The 23,122-nt window shown below is 48.1% G+C and overlaps 5 protein-coding genes across 5 annotated transcripts; 2 read left to right on the forward strand and 3 right to left on the reverse strand.

The window, feature by feature from the left end:
• Positions 1–238: 238 nt before the first annotated feature.
• Positions 239–1,693, forward strand: EMWEY_00024770 (60S ribosomal protein L14, putative; the record flags this gene model as incomplete). Its single annotated transcript, XM_013480955.1, has 3 exons — positions 239–310; positions 1,050–1,114; positions 1,429–1,693. The coding sequence occupies 3 exons, from the start codon at positions 239–241 to the stop codon at positions 1,691–1,693; spliced, it is 402 nt and encodes a 133-aa protein (XP_013336409.1).
• Positions 1,694–3,083: 1,390 nt separating this feature from the next.
• On the reverse strand, positions 3,084–7,931 carry EMWEY_00024780 (hypothetical protein, conserved; the record flags this gene model as incomplete). Its single annotated transcript, XM_013480956.1, has 10 exons — positions 3,084–3,183; positions 3,374–3,496; positions 3,654–3,947; positions 4,168–4,296; positions 4,519–4,684; positions 4,778–5,226; positions 5,472–5,556; positions 5,808–6,012; positions 6,597–6,784; positions 7,031–7,931. The coding sequence occupies 10 exons, from the start codon at positions 7,929–7,931 to the stop codon at positions 3,084–3,086; spliced, it is 2,640 nt and encodes an 879-aa protein (XP_013336410.1).
• Positions 7,932–11,079: 3,148 nt separating this feature from the next.
• On the forward strand, positions 11,080–16,106 carry EMWEY_00024790 (hypothetical protein, conserved; the record flags this gene model as incomplete). The annotated part of the gene is made up of 9 exons (XM_013480957.1): positions 11,080–11,457; positions 11,884–12,279; positions 12,534–12,647; positions 13,063–13,175; positions 13,475–13,650; positions 13,854–13,984; positions 14,443–14,725; positions 15,096–15,589; positions 15,972–16,106. The coding sequence occupies 9 exons, from the start codon at positions 11,080–11,082 to the stop codon at positions 16,104–16,106; spliced, it is 2,220 nt and encodes a 739-aa protein (XP_013336411.1).
• Positions 16,107–16,322: 216 nt separating this feature from the next.
• Positions 16,323–16,976, reverse strand: EMWEY_00024800 (hypothetical protein, conserved; the record flags this gene model as incomplete). The annotated part of the gene is made up of 1 exon (XM_013480958.1): positions 16,323–16,976. One exon carries the CDS (start codon positions 16,974–16,976, stop codon positions 16,323–16,325), a length of 654 nt encoding a protein of 217 aa, XP_013336412.1.
• Positions 16,977–18,965: 1,989 nt separating this feature from the next.
• EMWEY_00024810 (hypothetical protein, conserved) lies at positions 18,966–22,838 on the reverse strand (the record flags this gene model as incomplete). The annotated part of the gene is made up of 4 exons (XM_013480959.1): positions 18,966–19,742; positions 19,861–20,465; positions 21,074–21,630; positions 22,441–22,838. 4 exons carry the CDS (start codon positions 22,836–22,838, stop codon positions 18,966–18,968), a joined length of 2,337 nt encoding a protein of 778 aa, XP_013336413.1.
• Between the last annotated feature and the right edge of the window lie 284 nt (positions 22,839–23,122).

Below are 23,122 nucleotides of genomic sequence, written 5' to 3' on the forward strand. Positions count from 1 at the left end.
TGTAAATCCTCAGTACTGAGAAGAATAGATTGGATTACTCTGTATGGATACTGGCTGTTTTGCCCCGTGGGGCTGCATGCACGGGGCTTCGGTATGTCAGGAATTGCTGCTGTTGGGGGGAGACCGGGGGAGCTGCCGTTGACATGTTTGTGTAGGCTGCAAAGAGCAGCGAGCTCAAAACTGCCGGCGGCTGATTATTTTACCTCCATTTGTTGTTAGAAAACAGAGAAAGGCGGAAATGGCGCTCTTTAGGAGGTTCATTGAGCCTGGCCGCCTGTGCGTGGTGCAGTATGGTCCTGACGAAGGCAAGGTGAGCGGAGCAACTAGAGAGTCTCACTTCTTCTTTCATTCTTTCCCGTAGTTTGCATCTTTCCAGGACCTCTTTTATCTTCAATGTGCTTTGTGCTCCTTTTCGATTTGCTGTGTGTTGTTGACCGTGGCAACGACGTTGGTGAGTGTGGGGGGCTTATTGGGGGCCCGTATTCCTTTTTTTTTTTTTTTTGACCCTTTATTTCATTCTCATGCCTGATTGATTTTTTTAATGGAATTACTGTCTCCCGGAATCTTCTTGTCGTTTATAGACCCTCTGGTCTCTGCTTCTTGCGGTGCGCCCTACTCGCATCGCGCGGTGAGAAGATACCAGCACTGCAGCAATAGAATCGTTCAACTTCACGCCTTTATCCTTAAGAGGCAGTTGTCGAGAAAATTGGTTTGAGACTTCTAGGCGTCCAGCTTTGACAACCATATGCTCTGCCCTTTTTTTTCTGGGAAATGGGATAAGGGGACGCTACTCCCCTTTTAGATTTTTGGGGGTTTGCGCATATTTGCGGTTTAAGTATAAGTTTGTTTTGCCTGTTGAGTTTGTGCCTTGGGCATCGTATTCGCGTTTTTGTGTAGTGGTACGAACTATTCGCCGCATCAATGTGTCAGCGCATTCCTACTGAAATGAAGTGGGTAGAGGAGTCCATTGGGGCCGTTAGCTCGATTTGCGCTTTCGTCTTTGTAAATGAATCGTTAGTTTCCGTGTTTGTGACTTTTGGTGTTTTCAGCTTTGCTTCGTTGTCGACATCATCAACCTCAACCGCGTCCTCGTTGATGGCGCCGGCGTCACAGGGTAAGTTCAGCGACTTCAGCACTTTACCGCTGCGGGGGGTTCAAGGCATGTCCATGCATTGTTAACCTTCCCGATTGAGCCAGTATAAACAACAGTCAATTGTCAACAGTCAGAAAAATAAAATAAAATGTATAATAAAATGTGTACGGGGTTGCTGTGTCACGGCCGGGGCGGAAAGGTTTACAAGTGTATGAGTGCATTTTTTCTTCGAGCTGAGTATGTACACTGTTTCTTCATTTTCTGCGCAATGAGAAATCCTATATATCGTTGTTATTGTTCCCTACACCGGTTTTTCTTTGTGTTACTTTTTTCAGAGTGAAGCGCCAGGCCATGCCCATTCGGCGTGTGGCGCTGACAGACATGCGTCTAAAGATTCCTCATGGTGTCCGCTCTGTTACGCTGAAGAAGGCATTAGAAAAGGACGACGTGATTTCAAAGTTCAACGAAACCGCATGGGGCAAAAGGCGCATTGCGAAGCAGCGCCGGGCGGCGTTGACAGACTTCGAGCGGTTTAAGGTGATGGTGGCGAGGAAGCAGAGAGCCCAGGCTGTGCGCAGCAAACTCTCCAAGAGAAAGTAAACAGCATACACACCCGATTCAATAGAACACAAAACCAAATTACATGGTGGTGCAATTCGCACGAAAACAGCACTTGTCTAATTAGCGGACCCAGCGGTGGCCAAGCAGGAAAGCTCCGCGCGCTTAAGTGCGTTCCGTTTTCGTGCACGTTCCTCTACTGCAATAAACTCTTAACGCTCTGTCCTAATGTCTTTCATTCGCACGTCGTCTCGTGTGTCGATCTATATTTTCTTAAATATATAGGAGGCAAGTTCTGGTTGGCGGTGCCTGCTGAATACCGACACCCAAAGGCGCCTGGCCGATAGCGGCCCTCAAAAATACAGGGCGCAATATAGCTCGATAGAAATCAGTATTAGGATAAAGGAACACAAGCAGCTCAGGCGCTTGAGTCGTTCAGGGTTGAGGTTTACTGTTGCACACGTGATGCAAAGACTTGTGGTGCCCCCGCAGCGACCGGCGGCTGCCACCCCCGAGTTTGGCAGTTGCTGTCAAATTCAAGTGCTGCTGATATGTGGCGGGGTAAGAGTCGCGTGGCATTTCTTAGCCTCCAAAAGGCACATATTGGGTCGGCACTATAACATTTCCACGATGCACATATTTGTATTACCAATAGCCATACATTACGTTTGTCTTGTACTACGCTAAGCATCTCCACGAATCAAAAGACAACGCATCCCTTCAGGGCCCCGCCGGAAGTCTGGCCGTAAACAGCGACATATGAGGGAGCTGGGGGACAAAGAGGCAGCGAGAGGGGAGTGCGAAATGTCTATACACCTGCGGGGAGAAATAAACAGAATTAACATGCAGAAGGTACAACACGCCACCCTGTGGACTCCAGACGATTGCCGGCCAGCTTTTCGCAACAAGGTGCCGGAAGCCGTCACCAAGCATATACGCATCCATACACATTATATGCACAGGGAAAACAATGAAAGCTGTAGAAAAATTAATCCGGCGTGTATGCATAGGTATGGATATAGTCGGCAGAGAAGGTGAGGGATGAGAGTGCCAGAAAAGCAACACTCTAGAGCCGAAGGGACTGCGAGCAAAAGAAAAGCCAGTGTCTAGACAAACTCAAGTTGTGCCTTTCTAGGCCTTCACACACGATGCGTCATATCATGTTGACTGCAATTAACGTAGAAACCGTGAGGGCGGCAGTCCACCAGCAATTTTCTCCCAAGGAAATCGGTAAATGGACGCTGTTTATGAGGAAGTTTATGAGCTTATTCTAAATATTTGGAAACGGAAGGAACCATTTATTGACATTTAGTGCTTTCCAAGTGAATATTAGATGCAAAGTAAAACTCCAACTGATAATAGACAGTCTCTACTGATATTGAGCATTTATTTGTCAGTTGTATTAGGAAAGTAAAACAACAGAAGGAAACGCCTACTTAAGCACTGAGTTGCAAAGGGCGGTTTTCAGTCCCTCAAGATCGAGCGCGGGATCGTCTTCCACCGGAAGGAGTTTCGTGCGTGCAGCATTAACTCTGAGAATATAAACACAATATAAGTCCACAAGCATGCATGCTTCTCCCTCATAATTCACATTTTGGTCCAATCGGGTAAACAAAATATAGGTGAAGTACCACTCGAAACACGGACCGAGCAGAATTTTTCTCCCGTTGCTATCCCATTATCTCAAATACTGCACAATTTCTATTGCAAACAGATGCTTACCTTTCAAGTCGTGGCAGCTCAGCAACGGAGAACAGCAAAAGGGAAAGGCGAGAAATCGATGTGTTGTCGACAGACAACTCGCGGAGAAAAGGTAAATACGGCACATGCCAATCCAGCATCGCCCTGCAAGGCAGACGCAACAGAAGCGGGGAAAGTTTGCTCGAAGGTGCAAACTGACAGAAAGCAAATACATCAACACAAAGACAAGCAGCCAAACAAACTACAAAAACAGAGGAGACGACAGCTAGCGAACAAGCCTAAGATTTGTGTTGCGACTGACGAGTCTTCTAAGCAATTAAAGGACAAAAAGAGTCTTTCAGCATTCGTCGCCTCCAGAAGCAGTGGGTAGGGGAGCCGCTCGATTCCCCCTCCAGATAGTAGCAAATCCCCCGCCCTTGTATCTGTCGCCTCATGCATGCTTGTCGTATTTAGAGGCCCTTCTCGTAAGCTGGTCTTCAACGCGGTCACTTCTCTCTTATTTGTTTCTGTCTTATTTGTTCCTGTCCCTTCTACATCTGTCTTGCTAATTTTCAAACCAGCATCGGCACTTAGGAGACACTCGAACACCCGTTGCCTGGACGGCAAAACAAACTCCAGATTGCCTCGAGAAGGTATTAAACCTTCTCCTTAAACCCTAAAACATCTACAATAATTCCTTGTATGTAATGATTGGACATCCCCCCGACCCCGAATTTGTCGCAGACCAATAGCACAGTCAGAGAGGCTGGCCACTGCTACTGCTGTTGCTGTTGCTGCACATAGTGCTGCTGGCGCTTGCGCTGCTGCGTCCTTACCTCACAAAGCACGCCTGCTCCTCTTGTATATACTTCCATGGGTTTATTCCTTCGCAGTCCTTTAAATGGAGGATACATTCCCAGAGGGAAGGAAAATCGTGAGGCCTAAGCGCTCGCAGCAATCGCGACCTAAAACCCCCAGCAGCACACGAAAAGCAGCGGCAGCAACAGCAGCTCAGCAGCTGCAGATTTCCCACGCCGCTCCAATCATTGCGTTTACTTTTGTGCTGTGCAATCAGTAGCTCTCAACGTCTGCTGTCAATGTACTTCAAGTCACACACATTGGGCTCGACAGGCCCATAGAGACAGCAAATACTGTCCACATTTACTGTAGTTGTGACAAAAACGGACTTCACCAAATACGCATCGCAGCACTTCGGTTCCTCTGCCAAGAACTCGTCAACCCGCCGCAACTCCTCCTCCGCCACTCCTCGCGATATATGCGGAGGCAGTGTGGACCCCGCTGCTGCAGCTGCCTCAGCTGCGTCCCCGGATGACTCGCCAGGTTGCGGTTCTGCTGCCCATACACCTAACCCTGAACCGTCTCGGCAGCAGCAGCGACACCCCCTGGAAAAGACAGAGCTCGTTATAGCCCATGGGCGGCTCATACCTTCTTCCGATTGCCGCCGTGCAAATGCCTCATTGCTGCAGCAGCTGCTGCTGCTCCCAGTGGTATTCGGCTTAATGGCGTAGCACACCCAGGGGAGCATTGGCTGCTGAACTTCTTTCGTCACCTCCTTTCCTCGTTGACCTATGGCTGTCTCTGCCGCTTCAGAAGCAGCAGTATCGTCATCACAGTCCGCTTCTGGGTTCCCCAGTAGCGCTCGCAGTTTGGGTGCTGCTAAGAACAGCCGCTGGAGGTAAAATTCGTCTATGCCTTCGCCCCCGTCCGCTGCGGGCCCCCCATAGGCCGTCAGCGCCAAATGCGCGAAGAGGCGGACGTCTCCTGCACCGTAGAAAGGGTCTGCAGTTGTAGAAGAAGTGGACGAGCCAGAAGCATCGGGGGGTTGCAGCACAAACTGCCACACTGGAGACAAAGCAGGGCCATCCAGATCCGGACTGAAGCGGCAAACAAACAATCACAGGTGCAACAGAAGCAGCAGCACCAACAGGCAGGCATTCACTTAAAATGTCATATCTACACAATTGAAGTGCAGACCGCCTCTCACTAGTAGAGAGGAGAGCTATATGCAGCGAAAGTGTTACCTATTACGATTGTGCCCTATTGCTATTGCTGAATACTGCTCTTATTATCAATAAACATATATTATTTTTCCTTGCCGGCCGTGATTGTTGAATAGTACCGCGGGCTGCCGGTGCTGACGCGCAACACATGTAGCGACCCCAGAGGCTTCCAGTGTCCTTGGAGCAGAATTTGTTCGGATGTATCTGCAGCAGCAGCACAAAACGGCCGTTGCCGGGTGTCTTCGTGGCTCCAACTGCATGGGAGCTGGTCGTGAAGAGGTAGGCAAGGGCGTGTAGTGGCAGCAAGAGGGTGGGGTTTCTGTACACCCTAGTGCAGGCAACGTGCAGTGCGCTTGTCTTGCCAGTTCAGCAGCAGCTGCAGGCATTGTTGCAGCACCAGCACCAGCAGCCTGTGCTGGTGGTGGCGATGACGTCTGCAAGCTTTTGCTCCTTACTGGGTAAGTGCAGCAGCAGTTGCGAGCCCCGGGGGCATAAGGCGCAGGGCAGGCGGAAGAAGAAAAAAATCGAAGCAGGCAGGCCTCCTGAGGGGGCGGCGAAACGCACAGACAACAAATAAGTCTCCAGCTGGTTCCGGGTTATCGACAGAAGGCGGTCGTACGACTGCCACAGACTTTGGTCACCCGGGTCGGTGTACAGCCCCTGAAGCAGCCCATCGCAACAATCGAAGAGTGCAACAACTACAACAAACGAAAAGGATCATTGCAACAAACTAACAAATCAAGGAAATCCAACACACCAGCAACAAAAAACTAAGCGAACGAACAAACTACCACACAAAAGAAGTGCAACAAACAAAGAAGTGGCATAACAGCCGGACAACCACAAGAAATGCAACAAACGAACGAATGACACATGCAACGAACAAATGCATAAAATTCAACAAACATAGAAATAAAACTGTAACAAGCAAATGAGTAAGAAATGCAACAGACGAACAAAATACACTCGCCAGCAACTGGAAAGGATCAAACACACACAACAACACACTACTGCATGCAGTAAACCAGCTAGACAAATAACAAAGGTCAACAAACAAACAAGAAAAGCATAACAATCAAACAGAGACAATGCAACAAATAGGCCAACAAAGCGGAAGAAACAGATATAGAATGAATAAAACCAGAGAACACACCAAGCAAGCACAACGACGGCGGCACCACTGCACAGGCCTAAAGGAGACACAAAGAAACACAGTGAGACACAAACAAGGGGTGAGAGGTAACCACAGAGGCAGGCACTCCGTGGTTTTTCCGAAGGACCTTCCAGAGGAGGTTAAGCTCTTCTTCAGGGTTCGAGGGCCCTTCAAGGAGACGGCGGAAGTGCCAGGCAGAATAATTCGAGAGGTCATTTTCAATCAAAGACAAGCAAAGCCCCCCCAACGCAAAGGAGCCGCCACCGCTCAACAAAAGGCCTGCAAAAGCACAGAAAACAACAGAAGCAACAACCGCGCAGGCCCAAACACTACAAAATAACTGAAAAAGTGCATGCACACACACGCACATGCACTTCATCATACAACAGCAACATTGGAACCTGCTGCTCCTTTTCATTGCACGGTTTTTGTCTCGGCATCAGTTGCTACTGTTGTCCCTGCGGTATTGGGCGCCGCATTTCTGATAGCCAGGCAGAAGGGGCTTAGGATTTAGGGTCTTCGGACTTGGCTTGCTCCATGCTTGGTGCTGTTGATGCTGCTGTGTCTTGAAGAGCTTCTCTTTAAGCGTCTCTAGGGCAGCCAGCCAAACGGTGGTCATTGTTCGGTGATGCCAACAGTGAAAATTTCGGTTGTCATGCTGCTTCAGCAACATATCGCATGCGCTTAACTCCAACTGCAACAACGATATGCCTTCTTCCAGGCTCGATGATGCATCACCACTCAGGTCCCGCTGCTGCTGCTCGTGCTGCTGCTCGTTCTGGTGCGCATTCTCCTGCTCGTGGTGCTGCTCGTACTGCTGCTGCTCAAGAACAACGGAGTCATTTTGTTTGAGGTATGTCAGAAGGGGCTGCAACTGCAGTTCCAACAGCCGCGCCAGCACCCAAACGCGGTGCAGCCATAGACAGTAGGACTTGCTGTTTCCTCTTGCTAACAAAGAAGCTGTAAACTGCAACTCACCTTGCAGCAAGCCACACACAAGCACCTCATCCGCCTGTGCCACGCCAACAGTACTACCACTGCTGCTGCTGTGGGTGCTGCTGTTGCTGTTGTTGTCGCTGCTATTGTTATTGCTGCTAATTCTACTGTTGCTGCTGTCGTTGTTTGTGTTGCAGTTGTTGTTGTTGTTGCTGCTGCTGCCTGTAGTCCCAGTGGCACTTAATTGTTGATGCGCGAGGATGATGAGTTTGCTGAGAATTTCTTTTCGGTAATTCCAAACAGTCGCAAGTTCGGGGTGGAATTCAAGGAGTTTGCGTGTTGCCGGCAGGACGTCGGGGGTACGTACGCCTGCAGATCGCTGACTGAGGAGGCGCTGCAGCAAATCAAAGGCCATACGAATCTTTTGGCGCTGCTCCTCCTGCTTCTCTTTTGAGAGGACAGGGAGCTGGTCACGTCTTCTGCCGTGCATTTTGCTGCTTCTGCTGCTGCCGCCGCCGCTACCGAGGTTTCGGCCCTCAAGAAAGTCTTTCAGTGGGACCCAGGGGGAGGTAAAAGAGGCTGATGTTGTTATTGCAGCTGCTCCTGCTGATGCTGCTGTTGTAGCTGCTGCTTTTGCCCTGAGATCTGCCCTTTCTGGCCATTCCCGCAGAGCACTGACGACTTGTGGCTTCTGCTCCCTTCATTACAGAGCGCTGAAGACTTCGAACGGAAAACATACCGAAATTAAACCATGTGACTTGTCTTCGGCTTCCTTTCCCATTCAAAAAGGCTTTCACCTCAAACGCCGATGGAAACTATCTCCCGTGGGCCCCCCAATCGCCGGCGAGCGGCAGCAGGGCCCCCCATCCCCCCTTCCGTCCTGCTGTCTTCTGTTACTTGCGTTGCAAGCAAGATACCCTAAATGACCTACAATTTAAATTATAAACTTCATTTTCACCCAAAGTCCCGGCAGATGATGATATTATTAACCTGCGCAGCGGCTAAGATGTGTGTGTAGGAATACGTCGACATGCAAGGATGCATGCTTGTATCTGCAGAGGTACAGCTAAATACGTAAACATTAGACGGTTCAATCACAGCTGGAAGTTATTGGCTTGATTTTTATATTTCATCTCTTTCGGCTGCAACTGCACAACAGTTCCGTAGACGGGTGATCGACTGTCTCACATCACAGAACACTGGAAAGACGACATTCAATGACTTGAAAGAGGAGCCCTCCATATTTAAAATTCTAGAAGGGAACGAATAGAAGCATATAAAGGAATTAACTGTCCGTTGTTACCCATTGTTGATGCAATCAAAGGACAAAAACACCAACCCCCCTCGCCGTCGACATAAACGCGCGGGGATTCACAGAATCTGGTTTATTGACTCTCTCTATTTTACTCAAGTTCCTTTTGAGTTGTTTGTTTGTTTTTCTGTTTTGTGTTTGTCGTTCCCTCAACGGTTCCAGAGAGACAAGAAGATCTCGATTGTGCTGCAGTTCTTCCCATGCCTCCCCATCCTATTTTCTTAGCCTGTGGCCTTTCGTGCCTACCTTTGCTACATGTCGCTCTAGGATATCTGCAACCGCCGGATGCTACGCCAGTACATCGCAGAAAACGGTGAGGAACGAAGCAAGGTACAGCCGTAATACCCTAAACACGCACATGCAAAGGCCATTAAACACACGAGGAAAAATAAAATAATTCAGCTTAACCGTTGGATTAAACTCAAAAGATGTTTCAAAAAAATCTCGTCAGCAGAGGCCAACCCGTTGTAAAACTCAGGATACGAATAGTGTCATTCTTCAGTGAGGACAACAGCAGTAGCATTCCAACCAATGACAAAGGCAATAAAGACGAAAACAACACTAATAGTAGCAGTAAATGCAGTATTGAAGACGGATAGTTGAAGCAGGCCTGACACTCGCCCTCCTTCATTCATTCCTTGGCGGCAATTTTAGCACGGAGGAGCTCTATTGCTGAGTCTCTATACACAGACGCTGCATACACTTAATTGGAAATCCCAAACAAGTCCAAGAAACGTCGATTCAACTACATCTCACTGCTGGGCTGCAGCGACATCCCTGCTGGCTTACTGCGACAAAGCCCTCCCCCCTTCTCGTGTAAATAGACCTTCAGGATTTCCTCGAAGCGTCGATGCGCAGCATGAAACAAATTCATCGGCAACAAGAGCTATTTGCCTTTACTTTTGGTGCTGCTAATTCTTATGTTGCAGCAGCTGCTGCAGCGACTACTGTTGCAGCTGCTAAGTGTTACTGCTGCCGTTGGTGGTGGCGATGGTGCTGTTGTTCGTGATGCTGCCGGTTGCTTGTGTGTGGACTTCTGCGTTTTGAGTTACAGGGAATTTGTTCAACGGAGCTTCCTGGGTTGGGGGGATGGGTGGGGTGTGGATGGGGTCGGGTGGATAGATTTGCTTGAAGGCTGCCACTTTTAAACACTGCACGCCATGCGCAAAAAATTTGAAATACAAAACTATAGCATACATGACAAACGAATTTTGAAAATGGGAATTTTGAACTAAGGAGAGGGAAGAAGGAAGAACCCTGTTGCCTCTTTTCAGTGTTTTTTTATCACTTGGACAGCATCGCCAACGTCTAGTTGGCACAAGCAACTCTAAACAATAGCAAACAGAACAACGACGATCAACAAGATGTTAACTACAAAAACAAGCGAAAACAATCAAACAGGCAAGAAAAAGTAGGAAATAAATACATATCTGATGCAGTACGCGGCTAGCACAACGGTGCAGCAGATTGAAGCAGTGCCAAGGCACCCGCCCATCAATTCGCATTTACAGATATATAACACTGTACCTATTTCTGTTAGTCTTTTAATGTGTGGTTAATCGAGACTTAAAGTTAGACTCAAATCAGCAAACGCCGCTGCTCGTGCAGAACTGCAGGAAGACGGGCAACACCGGCAAAAGGCACTTCTGCGAACCAATCTGCGGTCCTAGTTGGTATTTTGAGACTTAAAGGGTCTTTACGCAATTGAAATACATGAATATAATCCTTTTTAACAGTTTTTGTAAAGAAATACTTTGGTTTCTGTTTCCTTCTGATTGTCCTCCGATGGGAGTCGCCAACTTGCACACGCGAGCACCGACGACAAAAGTCGGTTTGCCGCCGGTCATCGCGCATCTTCCTGCGGCAATTTTCTGCCAGTTTTCTCCTTATTCCGTTATTAAAGTACATTTAGTTATGTTCAAAAACAAAATAAACCCAAATTTGAGGCAAAATTTGCAAAGTGTGAGGTAATTGCTCCCAAGTTGGCTTTTCTTTCTTTGTGCGCGGTTTGCTGTCGAGGCAACGAAGCTGCCACCACGTCTCCGCGCTGCTCCTGCAACAACGACCTACACCTAATGACCAGATTTTTGAATCTCCGCAAGGCTAAAATGCAAAACTGAACAGAATAAGGACTTACTTCATCTATAGGTGTGGATTTAATGGAGGTGGGGCTGTAAAAGAGGCGCTTCGCGGCGATATTATATGCCCAGTGCAGCAACAACACGCAACCCACCCATGCATGAAATGCGTGTAGGCTTGAGTGACCTTGTGTTTTTCGCATTGAAATAGTCACTTTCCGACTCCGACGTCTCTTACTGGAGAAAGGATGCCTGGAATATACTCCAGACCGCCGCGTCGAGCCGAGTTCGCAGCGGACGTGCGGTGTCTGCTATCGGCTGCCGATGAGCTGTTTGCGTTAGGGGATTTATGGGAGGGTCATGTGCATCTTTTGGCCGATTCTATTGAAGCAGAGCTGCAAACGGCTAGAGAGGAGGCTCTACGTGACCACAAAGAAGGGGCGGAAACTCGCAAAGGCCAACAGGAAGCCAGAAAAGAGAAGATGCAAATGCAGCAGCTCATCGCTCGCAAACATATTCAAGTAGCCGAAGTATTTTTCGAATGCGGAGTCCACCAATTGTTTTGCAAGATACTAAAAGAAAATAGCTTAAATGCCAGCTGCGCTGCATTAGAACGTATTTTGGGAGTACGGCACCACGAATTGCATGCGTCGGCGGACTTTACACAGCATAGACACATTTGTCATGTGCAGAAAAGTACATGACAATATAATACAATGTAATAATATGCATTTTTGAATCATTTCCTCAACGGCATACACGCAAAGTGAACGATATGCATTTGAATCATGTGCATTACCTGCGGATACTCGCGTTTTACTGCCACTTGCATCTAGCATTTGCACTCACACGTGCAGACCTTATGCATATGCACATGTATGCATATATTTATGGATCTTCTTATTAGTGAAAGAACCTTGTAGGTATGTGCGCATATGCATACACTAGCGCACATACATATGTAAATTTTCAAAAAACACGCGGCGATAGCCAACATATGTGTGTGTGTGTGTGTGTGTGTGTGTGTGTGTGTGTGTGTGTGTGTGTGTCAGGTGTATCAGCTATTTTCAGTGATGGAGGTTGATCCTTTTGACGACGACATGGGGGTTGTGTCTGTGTTGAATTACTTTTTGTCGGAACGACATTCCTTTTACGTCGACATCAATTGGCTGGACGCACAGCTGCAGCACATGCAGCTGTTTCTTTCTGCTTTTCTTGCTTTTAACGCCTTTCCACTCCCCGTGCAAACGCCTCCATCTATGTCTCCACCCAGCACAGCTTCGCGAGGCAGCACAGAAGCAGCAGAAGAAGAAACAGAAAACGAACTTCAAGACAAAGGCAAGAGTGTGCAAGAACACTTAACGGCACGTGAAAAACAAATGCAACTCAAAGTCACGGCCCTCAGAATTCTACATGCAGCTCTCAGGACATTTCCCCCACATCGAGTGGTAAGACGTTCTTCGGAGTTAGTGTTTAGGGTTTACAATTTATTGTCCGTTGGTTGTTGCCCACTGTTGAATCCTTATTGCTTGCTGTTTATGGCATTCTGTTTAGGGTTCACTGCAGAGGGTTGATCTGCTATTGTGTACTATTTAGGGTTTACTACGTATTGTTTTGCGTTTATTGCCTGGGGATTAGAGCTAATGCCTTTATATTGTTTTGTACTGTGCTTTTTTGTATTGCTGGTGGCCTGCATTTTCAGGTGTCCCAAATGGCATTTTGTTTTTCTCGCGTTCGTTGCTCCGAATTTCTAAACGGTCTGTGCGATATGCTGTCTTCCTCGTCGCCTCCTCAGCCCGAACTTATCAGCCTTCAAGTGCGCTGCGTGTATGCACAGCATTATATCCAGCATTACACACAGCATTGTGTGCAACATTGTATCTAGCGCTCTATAGAGCATTGCCTTCAGCAATATATACAGTATCATGTATAGAACAATATACGTAGTTGTAGACATGCACCGGCAGAGGTCCCTTAATCACTCTTCTTGTGGAAGGGGAAACTAAGTTGCCAGCTAGGCGACCGTTGACAACGTTGTCTGTCGGAACTAAATCGGCAAAAGGGCAGTCAAAGAAATAAATGATGTGCATACCATAGACAAATTGATGCGAAATAAATAGCTAAGAAGTAAAACCAAATGGCAAACATGCAAAACAAACCATAGAACCACCAAGGAGCATCCAACAATAGACACAAGCAGAGGATACGGCCTCATTATTATTGTTTTGCAGTTGCGGACAACAGCAGCTGTTGCTGCCTTCGGCATCGGCCCGTCCATCAGCAGGAGGGCTGTTCGCGCTGCTCTTTGCTGGTCTTCAGCAACATTTGCTTGCCGGGAAGAAAGGTACGAACGGCTGGCCCCCAATACAGCAGCAAAACAGCAACGCAGCAGCAACGCCGCCTCAAGCAACAAAGCAGCGTTGAGCTGCAAAGGGAAGCGGTGTTCTTTCTTGTTGAGGGGATTGGTGATCCTGTCCCTCTTGTTTGTTGTTTCTTCTGGTTGATTTTTGGGTTTTCTCACTTGCTGCTATTTTCCCGTACTCTTTTGTTGTTGTTGTTGCATAACTCTTTCTCCTTTTTCTTGCAGCACTTGGGTTTGCTATTCTGCCCCCATTTCTTCGTATGCTTCATATTCTCATTCAGGTGTCCGTGCAGTTGCTGCGAGTTTGATCGCCGCCTATTGAAGCTGCTGAGAAGGCGAGACGAACTAGGAGTGATACGCTCTGCTGAGGCTAAACGCCAAATTTGTCTGTCTCTTATTCGAGGGGGTCTCCCGCAATTCCTGGTGCAGCTGCTGAAGGCAACAAAGAAGGCTGCCGGTGAGCTGTTTGCAACTCCTCAAGAGATGCACGAGAGATTGTGGACCCAAAACATCCCAAAAATGACATATTTCCCAATACTGTGCCTGAGGAGCCTGGCACATACCTCAAGCTGTTGCTGCAACTGGCTCATAAAGACCTTGTTTTTCGTTTGTACATTTATCCTCATTCTAGTTGCTGCTCATATATGCGTGTATGCATAGGAGAGTCGAAGGAGAGCCTGGCTGATAACACCTTGGAGAGTCTTTCTTGGGTTTTACTGCTGTGTTCCTGGGCATACGAAGATGCCCACCAAGGAGAGTCTATTCTGTCTGCTAACTCCTTTCTGCTTACTGTGAGGTGTATATAAACCTTGCAGTTTGCTTCAGCAATAAGATGTCAGCGCTAGGCGTTCTCTGTCCTAGCAACTAGTCAAAATTTTCCCGCTACAAACAACTGCAGACACCTTGCTGTTTTCGGTATCCATCTAACTGTCTTTGTGGTTGTTACTACTTTTGTTACTGCTGTTATTCTTACCAGTATTATTATTGTTTCCAGTATTATTATTATTATTATTATTATTATTATTTTGTTATTATTATTGTTACGCTCACTCGTGTTTTTGTTGCTGCTGTGTTACTATTATTTCTCTACGGTAATTGGCGTTGCTATTTATACAATGCTGTTGCTGTTCTCGTTGATATCTTTGCTGCTGGTTTTGTTATTATTGTTATCGGCGTTTCTATGATCATAATCATTCTATCTCCTGCAGTTGTTGCAATTTAAATTGTTTTTGTGGTATCATTTTTGTAGCAACTGTTGCTGGATTTGCTCGATCCCAGTAACTCTCCCGCGGCTGCAAAGCTTTTGGATCTAGGAGGAGCTTCGAGTCTGCTGCGGGTTTTTATAGCGCTCGTCCTCAGAGCTAAAGACGAAGAAAGAAAAGTGCTGATGAACCTCTGCCGCGAAACTTGCTGGCGCATAGCCATATGCCTACACACCGCACTGCTGCAGGTACACCCGGCAGATCGATCGGAAGCATTAAAAGACAAAGACAGCCAACGAAACGTTCCACCGAACGGCGATAGCATTCCAGGTACCAGGCCGTCGTGCTGATGTAGCTAGCTAGCAAACTGGCCGTCCAGCTGGCTGGCTGGACAGGCAAATGGCTATGCTTGAAGCTATCTGGAGGGCTATTCATGCAACCACCTAACCATCTCGGCAGCCAGATAACACAGAAATTAGCTAATTAGCTATGTAGCTACTCGGTTGTCTCACCAGCTTGTTAACCAGTTAGCCACGTAGTTACTCGGTTAGCTGGCCAACCAGTCATTTCTCCCCATGCCCTTCCTACCTCTGCGAGGTCCTTTGCAGAAAGCTATGCGTAGCAAACACGTGGCAAGTGAAGTGTGTTCGTTACATTTTGGGTTTGCCCTTTGTTTGCCGTGTGCTTGTGGTGCTTTTAGATCAAAATTCCTCTTTGCCAGTAGACAGTTCCGCAAGAGACCCTGCAGAGAAGGCCCTCAACACGTCGCTGTTGCTCTTCAGCCTCGCCGAGCTGCTTCTAGACCCCAAAACCAACGAAACCCCCACTAAGCACGACCAGGAACAGAAGCAACAAGTGCAAGTCCTAGAGAAGCAGCAAGTGCAGCAGCAGAAGGAGCAGCAACAGCCCGTGGCGATTATGCTGGATGCGTTGAACGCCCTGAGTTCCTTGTTTGAGTATTTGATGCCTCGATTTTCCGACTTGCTGGAGAAAAAAAAGGGAGAAGAGGAGGAGGTTAGCAACATGAAGACAAGAGAAGATTTTCAGCGCGAGCCACCCCACGAAGTAGTCGGCCCAGCAGGCTTTGAACCCCGCGAGTTCTTCTTAGGGGTCTTTGGGTTGATGGCCGTCCTTGTGGGGGCTCTAAAGCTGCAGGGAATTGAACAACTGCGCTGGCGACTCGTCTCTAGTCCTGTAGCTGCTGTTTCTCCTGCTGCTGAAGGAACTCTTGCCCCAACTGCCCGCATGCTTCTCGCCCACTACCAAAAGGCAACCTCACACGCACACATGCACCATCAACACCTCCGGCTGTCTTGCTGCTGTTCCTGCGGCTACTTCTGCTTGTGTTCCTGCTGCTGTTCGTTGTGCTGTTGCTCATGCTGCTTGGGGCCTCATTGTGTGGGCAGGAACGCCAAAGGGGAGACAAACGAAAGATACATGCGTGTATTGGTAATGGATTGTTTAATGCATTTGTTTGCTAATGCTAATTTGTTCTCTTTATTTGTTTTGTTGGATTGTTTGTTTGTTCGCTTATTCACCTCTTTATTTTTATTTCTTTGTTTTGTTTGATATTTAGTTGGAGAACGAGAGGTGTGAAGTCGTGAAGAAATTCGCCACATTGACAATCCTTCGATCCGAACAGGCAGCCGGCCTTGTCCTCAGAGGGAGGCACCCCAGCGAGAAAAGAGCAGAAGAACAATCCAATAAATAAATAAGGGATTTGAACAATATATAAACAATCAAATGAAATAGTCTGTTTATGCTTGGGTTGCGCTTTAAGTACAACCCGCGTCGCCTCCTTGCTCAGCCGCCTGCTTTCCACATCTAGGGGGAGGCGGACAAGTGATCAATTTGGGCTGTGCATACAGTTGCTGTGGTACAACCGAAGCATCAGTGAATATATATGATGGAATACATCAACACTTTTCTATTGAGTTTTAGGGAATTTCAGTGTAGTTGGTGCATCTGGGTCGAACAAGCTTTCAAGTTCTGCGGTTTTTCCGATAAACTCGCGCCGTTCGTGGGCCGCAGCGGCAGCATATTTGATTTGCTCCAAGGTGGAAAAGAGGGCGTCATACTTTTTCTTAAGATCGTGGAGGTGGGTTTTGTAGGAACTAAGCGCTGTGTGGAAGAGAGAAGAAAAAGGGGCCGTCAAGGCCTTGGAAACGTTGACAGGCGAAGTACCTAGGCGAACAAGAAATGCGTTTTTCTCCGTCTGTCTGTAGTCGGGTATGCTCCCCATCTTTTCATCTAAACGCTTTATCTGTTCTTTTATTTCGTTCAAACTCGCTTTCTCCCCAGACCAAAGCGGCAACATGGCCCTCGCTCGAGATCCCCTCCCTCTTTGCTGCTGCTGCTGCTGCTTCAGGGCTGCTGCTGCGGCTTTTTGCTTCCGCTGCAACAGCTCTACCAACTCCACCCGCTGCTCCTGTCGCAGGGTTACGTTGTAATCCCGAAGCAGATGGCCCAACGCCGCGCTGGCGGCGGTGTACTGCCGCCACAGACCCACGAGTTGAGTGCCCACTTTGCGGTACTGAGATAAACCTTCAGAAGATGAAGATTCAAACACCGAATCACCCATTGTCTCATCATTAACACTCTTGCCTGCTGCAGACTCAGATGCAGCAGTTCTTAAGACAGAGACAAGCAGCGAAAAATACACACACCCAGATGCAACACCAAACCACACGCCTCGAGGCAGAAGCCTCGCGCTGAATGTACGCTTCATTGCACTTACATTTAAAAAACAGGAAAAAGAAGAAAAATTCAAATACAATCAAATTTCAACGCATCTCGAAGCTGAAACGAACGGACAGCCCACCATCTATACAGGGGTGCTGCCTGAGCAGGGAAGCGGCGAATGTACACCTTCTGCGCTTCAAGAGCTCTCCTCCCTTGGTTTTAAACAGCAAATGAGTTTCCGTAAAATGAAAAGGGGAAGATTTTCCACTAAACGCTTAGAATCGTCGCGCAAGGCAGACAGGAGACCGACAGCAAGACACACCAACCGGCGGACTGTGGAAGGCCGCCAGCATGAGGCCCTAAAGATCGAAGTTGCCGAATTTAATTCTTCTGGTATATTTAAAGTGTAATTTAATTGCCTTTTGTAGGAAATAAAGGGGAAAGTCGTAGTTTCATAATCACGCTTCCAGAGGCTCTGTCCGCAGTTTTCGCACGCAAGCTCGCCTTCAGGACAGAAAAGGGTCCATTGGAACATATGGCACTTAGAGGCGCTTTTTGCACTTCTATTTCAATTGAAAGAATTAAAAGGGGAACTTGTACAATTTCTTTAAAATGAGATCCTCCTTATTGCCTAGCTGACGCCCCCCTCTCCGCTGTTTAGGGAAGGTCGTTGGCTCCCATGCGCAGGCGTAGTATACATACAGCTAAAGGCTCAGTCGAACCTATCCCGTCTCGAAATTGGGCAGAAAACACAAAATGTAAAGTCAATTCACAAGGCAGTGCATATGTATACTTAAGTGTGTACACTTAAATACGTCATGAGGTGGGGGCCCCTGACCCTCCAAATCCAGACCCACTGACCGATCTCGTGGGCTCGTTAAGAGAGATTGAGGGGCACATTTAGGAGTTGAGGCTGAACGTAAACCCTCAAGAGAAACCATCAGCAGATGAGAAAAGATCAGTCGGGGTTTCGGGTTTTCCGGCCTCCAAGTGTCTGTTTTGTATCGCGTTGTTTATTCTGCCCATAGGTTCGTTAAACAGAGCCTCACACAAACATAAACAACACTGACAAGCTGAGGACAAACATAGGAGGAGTCCCATTTTATGCACTTGCAAGGATTAGGGCTTAGAGTTTATTCATGATGCCTCAGAAGGACATTATTGCCTCCAGGCTGCTTTTCTTTTTACTTCATTCGTTCGCTTATTTCTGCTTGTGTTGGTCTTGCAGTGTTGTTAGATTTATTTCCCCCCTGTCTTGTCTATCTTCCTCAGCGCACGAGTCCTGCTGCTGTTGCTGCTGCGGGTGCTGTTGTTGATGCTGGTGTTGGTGTTGCTGCCCCTGCTGTTTCTGTTGCTTCTTCTCCTCCTGCTGCTGCTACAGCCTTGGCCTGTTTACCGGGCTGTTTCTGCCTGTTATCTGTAAGCTCGTTTTTGTTTTTCTTTCAACACTGCGGGGAGAAGTACAAAAGACGTGAGGAGAGACAATAGACTCAATACCCCAAACAAGACAGGCCACCCGTAGGCCTCGCTAACAGCAGCTGTACATACACTCTGCAGATACCGCAGCACCGACAATGCAAGAAACGTAGGATAGAGAGTTTTTAGAAAAATAGAATTCGAACAAAAAACTAGCACAGCAATTCGTTCAACTCTTTGGACTCAAGTGGAGGCTCACAAAATACACTCGCCTCACCGTGCTAGGCAAACCCTCAATTCTAAACCCTAGGCCATAAATCATGGTGGAAGCTCTAAAACACTCTAACATATACATATTCCCCATCCCTTAAGCACTAAATGCTAGCCCTGCTAGACCCTAAACGGCTCGGTCCCCATTCCCTGCCTTGTGTTGGGTTTTGCAGAGGAGCCCTTCTTATCTGGGGTATAGGGTTTAGGGTTTGTGTGCCAGCACCTGTAGAAGAGCTCCGACTGCCCCAACGGCATTGATAAAAGCAGCTATGGCGGCGCAATTACGCAAAGGGACATCAGATAACTCAAGAAGATCTTGCGCTGCAGCAGCTCCTAATATTGCATCGGGTCCAGCATTCAAAAGCCCCACTAGCAGCATGCAACTCAGCAGCAGCAATAAGTTGCTGCGCGCCTGCATCTCTAAGGCTGCGCTCTTCGCTGTTAACTCTAAATGCAACTCTGTCTTCGACACAGACTGCTGCTGCAGCAACGCCAACACAGCTTCCTCCTCTCTTGCACTCAGCGTCGCCACCGGGTAGTCCTCATGATTCTGTCCTCCTGTTGCTGATGTTTCTGAAGCTTCTGATGATGCTGATGCATCTTCTGATGCTGCTGGTGCATTTTCTGATGCGGTTGCTGCTGCTCCCTTTGTGGTGAAGGCTGCTACTGTTTCTGCTGCTGTGGATGTTGACCTTTCGGGAACAACTGAAATGTCGGCTGCAGCACGTGTTGCTGTAGCTACGGGTGTTGCTGCTGGTGTTGATGTTGTTGTTGCTGCATTGTCTGATGCTGCAGCAGTATCGATGCGTAGACCTCCGTGCTTGACGGTCTTGGGGCGTTTGCTGTTGTTTTCATCAGGAGGAAGAGGAGGATCTTTAAAGACAAAATGCAGAGGCAGAATCGACTGCAGGCGCCGCACCTCCTGCTGCTGCTGCAGTCGTCCTTCCCGGTGCTGATGCTGCTGCTGCTCCTGTTGGCTCTGAAAAGCAGTTGCTTCGGGTTCATCCGACCCACACACGAACACACAATAACTGATTTATAAAGGCGCTCTGCAGCAACTTCTGTTGATCGGCAGCAGCCACTCTAGCAGCACTTACAACTGCAGCCACACCGGCAACAGCTGCAACAAAGAGAGGGCCATTACCTGAGTGTGCTGGGAGGGTCCCTTCCTGCAGGTTTATGCTGTCTGTGCATTTGTTATGCCTGTCTGGCTGCTGCTGCTGCTGCTGCTGTCTCTTCGCTTTTAGTTGGAAGGTGTATATGGAGGACTTAATGGGTCGTTGCTGATGATTACTGTGGCCGTTGGCGGACGATAAACGGCGAGTATCTGCAGCTGGCATTCGATTGTTGCTGCTGTCGCTGTTACTGTTGCTGCTGCTGTTGCCCTGCACCATGGTTGGATCGTTGTCTTCCGCTTCTTCAGGTGTAAGAAAAAGAATATCTTCGCGTTCTGCGAGCTTTATTTTGAGTTTAGATTTCCGATTTGTCTCGGAAACGGACAGGTCGAAGTCGTAGCGCTCATTCAGTTGTGTAAAGCTTTCTTGCAACCGTTTCTGGAGGTGCAGCAGGCTGAGCTGTCTGTACAGCTGAAGATCGTCCTCTGCCAGGCGAATATCCACCATTCTCTGGGCTGAGAACTGCACAAAAAACAGTGCAATACCCGTTGCTGCACACAGGGCAGCCGCCAGACTCAGACGCCGCCCTGAGGAGGCAAGCAGACAAAAGCGAGCAGCAAACCAGGGCTGTCAGGCATACTGCTGTAATATTATCTAGCGGGCATTGTTTTGGCAGTTGACAGCCAATTAGCAATGCGTCGTGCGTCTCGGATGAAGTGCTGTTGCCGGATTTTGTTCTACTATCGTGGGAGCGGCCATAAGTGCAGGAAGACAAACGGAGAATAAAAATAGAAAATAGTGAAGAGAATAATAAAAGGGAAGCACCGAAACAAATATAACCAAACACAAACCAATCAACCCTAACCAATCAAAATAGTTGAAATAATTCAACTATTTATTTATTGTCCCAATTGATTCGTTAATTATTGTGGCAATCAACTAGTTTTGATTATTCTTCCAATTAACTGTTTTATTGTGTTCCACTCATTCTTTCCGTTTTCACGAAAACTAAAACAACCAAACGAGCAACCAATGAAAGAGAGAAAGAGAACAGCAAATAAGTAAATTGGAGGGCAAAACACTAAAGAGAACAGGCAACGAGAATCGGACAAAACCACCAGAAGTGTCGAAATAAGTGGAGCAAGAAAACAACGGAAAATAACTTTTGAATTGCATGCAAAAAGCAGCAGATGACCTTTGCAGAGTCTGTCTCCTGCAAGCCCCGTAAGAACAGCCCCTGCAGCTCCCCCTAAATCGAAGGCAACAGAAGAAAGACCTGCAGCAGCAACGGAGAGCTGTGCCTGCCTGCAGAGGAAGAAGGGGAGCCAAAATACGAGAGTATATCGAACAAACTTGACGCTGAAATAAGCACAAGAACAACACAACACCAAAACACGAAACGTCAACTCGACAGAACGCACGGGCACAGGGTCGCCCAACACGGAAGTCCCTGCAAGCCGAAGTCTTTCCTTCAAGCCGCCCTGGTCTGCTGCTGTTGCTGCTGCTGCTGCTGTTCCTGCTCCAGGAGCTGCTTCATCGAACAGGAAGAGAGAGGTGCTGTTGCTGTCGGCGGGCTCACAGAGGCCAACATCTTCCGGCATCTGTGCAGCAGCAAAGACGCCCCCCCCTTCATCAATCTGTGCGTCTGCTGCATTTGGTGGTGCCGGTTTTAGCTCTGCTGCGGCTTTTTCTGCGGGAGCCACTTTGGAAGTGGCTAATACTGCATGCGCTGCCTTTTCTGTGTCGGCTTGTCTGTCGAGGAGAGTGCAACGAGAAGCAGAGACAGCAGCGGTATTAACAAGGGTTTTATGCAGCAACATCTGCTGCAAAAGACCTCCACAGCAACACACGACAGCAGATAGCAGAAAGCAGCAGCGCCAGCCGCACCCCCACTCTACCGAAGAGCAGAAGAGCGTTGCCAGTATCCCCCCTACACATGCAGCAGCAGCAGGGCAAGGAACAGCAGTGCGTCAAACAGCAGCAGCATGGCAAGCAACAGCAGCAAATCTAGCAGGGTGTCCAACAGCAGCAGCAAGGCGACCACCAGCAGCACAAGCAGTAACATGTGAAGCAGCAGGTGTGGCAGCAGGAAGAGGAAGAGGACGAACAAGAATGAGAAGAAGAAAAAGAAGAAAAAGTGAAAGGAAGAGAGGAGGATTTGAATTTATACCGAATTGTTGAGATGTTGTCCACGAGAAGAGAAGCCTTCCTCTGTTTGCACTGCTTGTGTGGCCGCCAAGGAGAGCAAGAAAAAGAGGAAAAGCCGGAGCCTGGGCAACTCCATTAAAACCCCAGAAGAACAGAAGAGAGGCAGCAGATGAACAGCAGCCGGAGGCGAAGCAGCAGCAACAGGAAAGCAGGAAGCAGCTGCTTAGCAGCATTCCGGACTGGGAGGCAGACAACTTGGATATAAACAATGGGCAGCACAGCTGGCCAAGGGCATAGCAACTCAAGAACGAGGTGTCTATACACCCCAGCAAGAAAGTAGAAACCCCCAACTCCCTCGTCAGTTCCTCCTTTACTACGGAAAATGGCTTCCTAGTAAAGTATAGGGCAGCATACGCAAGGTAAGATACCGCAAACAGACGAAGCCCCCCCACTGGCAGCCCAGAGAAGCACATATGAATTCGTGGTTGCTCCTGCTGCTCCGATTGCTCCTGCTGATCTCCCCGCTGCTGGTGAGCACGCACACCAGCAGCCATCCCAACGGGGGGATTAAACGTCACTTCTCCAAGAAAACGTGACCCCTCCTCTCCATCAACAGATGCAGAAACAGCATCAGGAGAGCAAGAAGAAGTAGTGCAGCGGAAAGCTCCTCTGTGCTCACTTCCTGCCGACAAGTCAGGAGTTGCAGCAACAGAGTAATGCAAAGGAGGAGGAAACTCTGTTGCTCTCCCCATCTTTAAACCCCCGACAGGCACAGGGTAGTTTGAACTGTACAGGCAACCCGCAGATGACATTAAGGATAACTGCGGCAGCTGAAGCACTCACAAACAACAGAGAAGAAACCCTTGTTGTGTTTCTGCGTACGCATAAACAGCAATATACGCATTTATACTTCCACTTTGAACTTGTGTGTTAACTGATCTCTGCAAACGGAGAACGACATTTGGCTATCAGACGGAGACTTCAAGGCAACTGATTGCAGAAGATGCTCATACACCTCAACGAATGAGATACGAGAGGCTGCGTAAGACTCAGACTGCAAATAGGAGGAGCGAAAATCAATTATAACGGGACTTCG

This window comes from Eimeria maxima, genomic scaffold, assembly GCF_000499605.1.
Source record: "Eimeria maxima Weybridge genomic scaffold, Emw_scaff257, whole genome shotgun sequence".
Classification (NCBI taxonomy): domain Eukaryota; phylum Apicomplexa; class Conoidasida; order Eucoccidiorida; family Eimeriidae; genus Eimeria; species Eimeria maxima.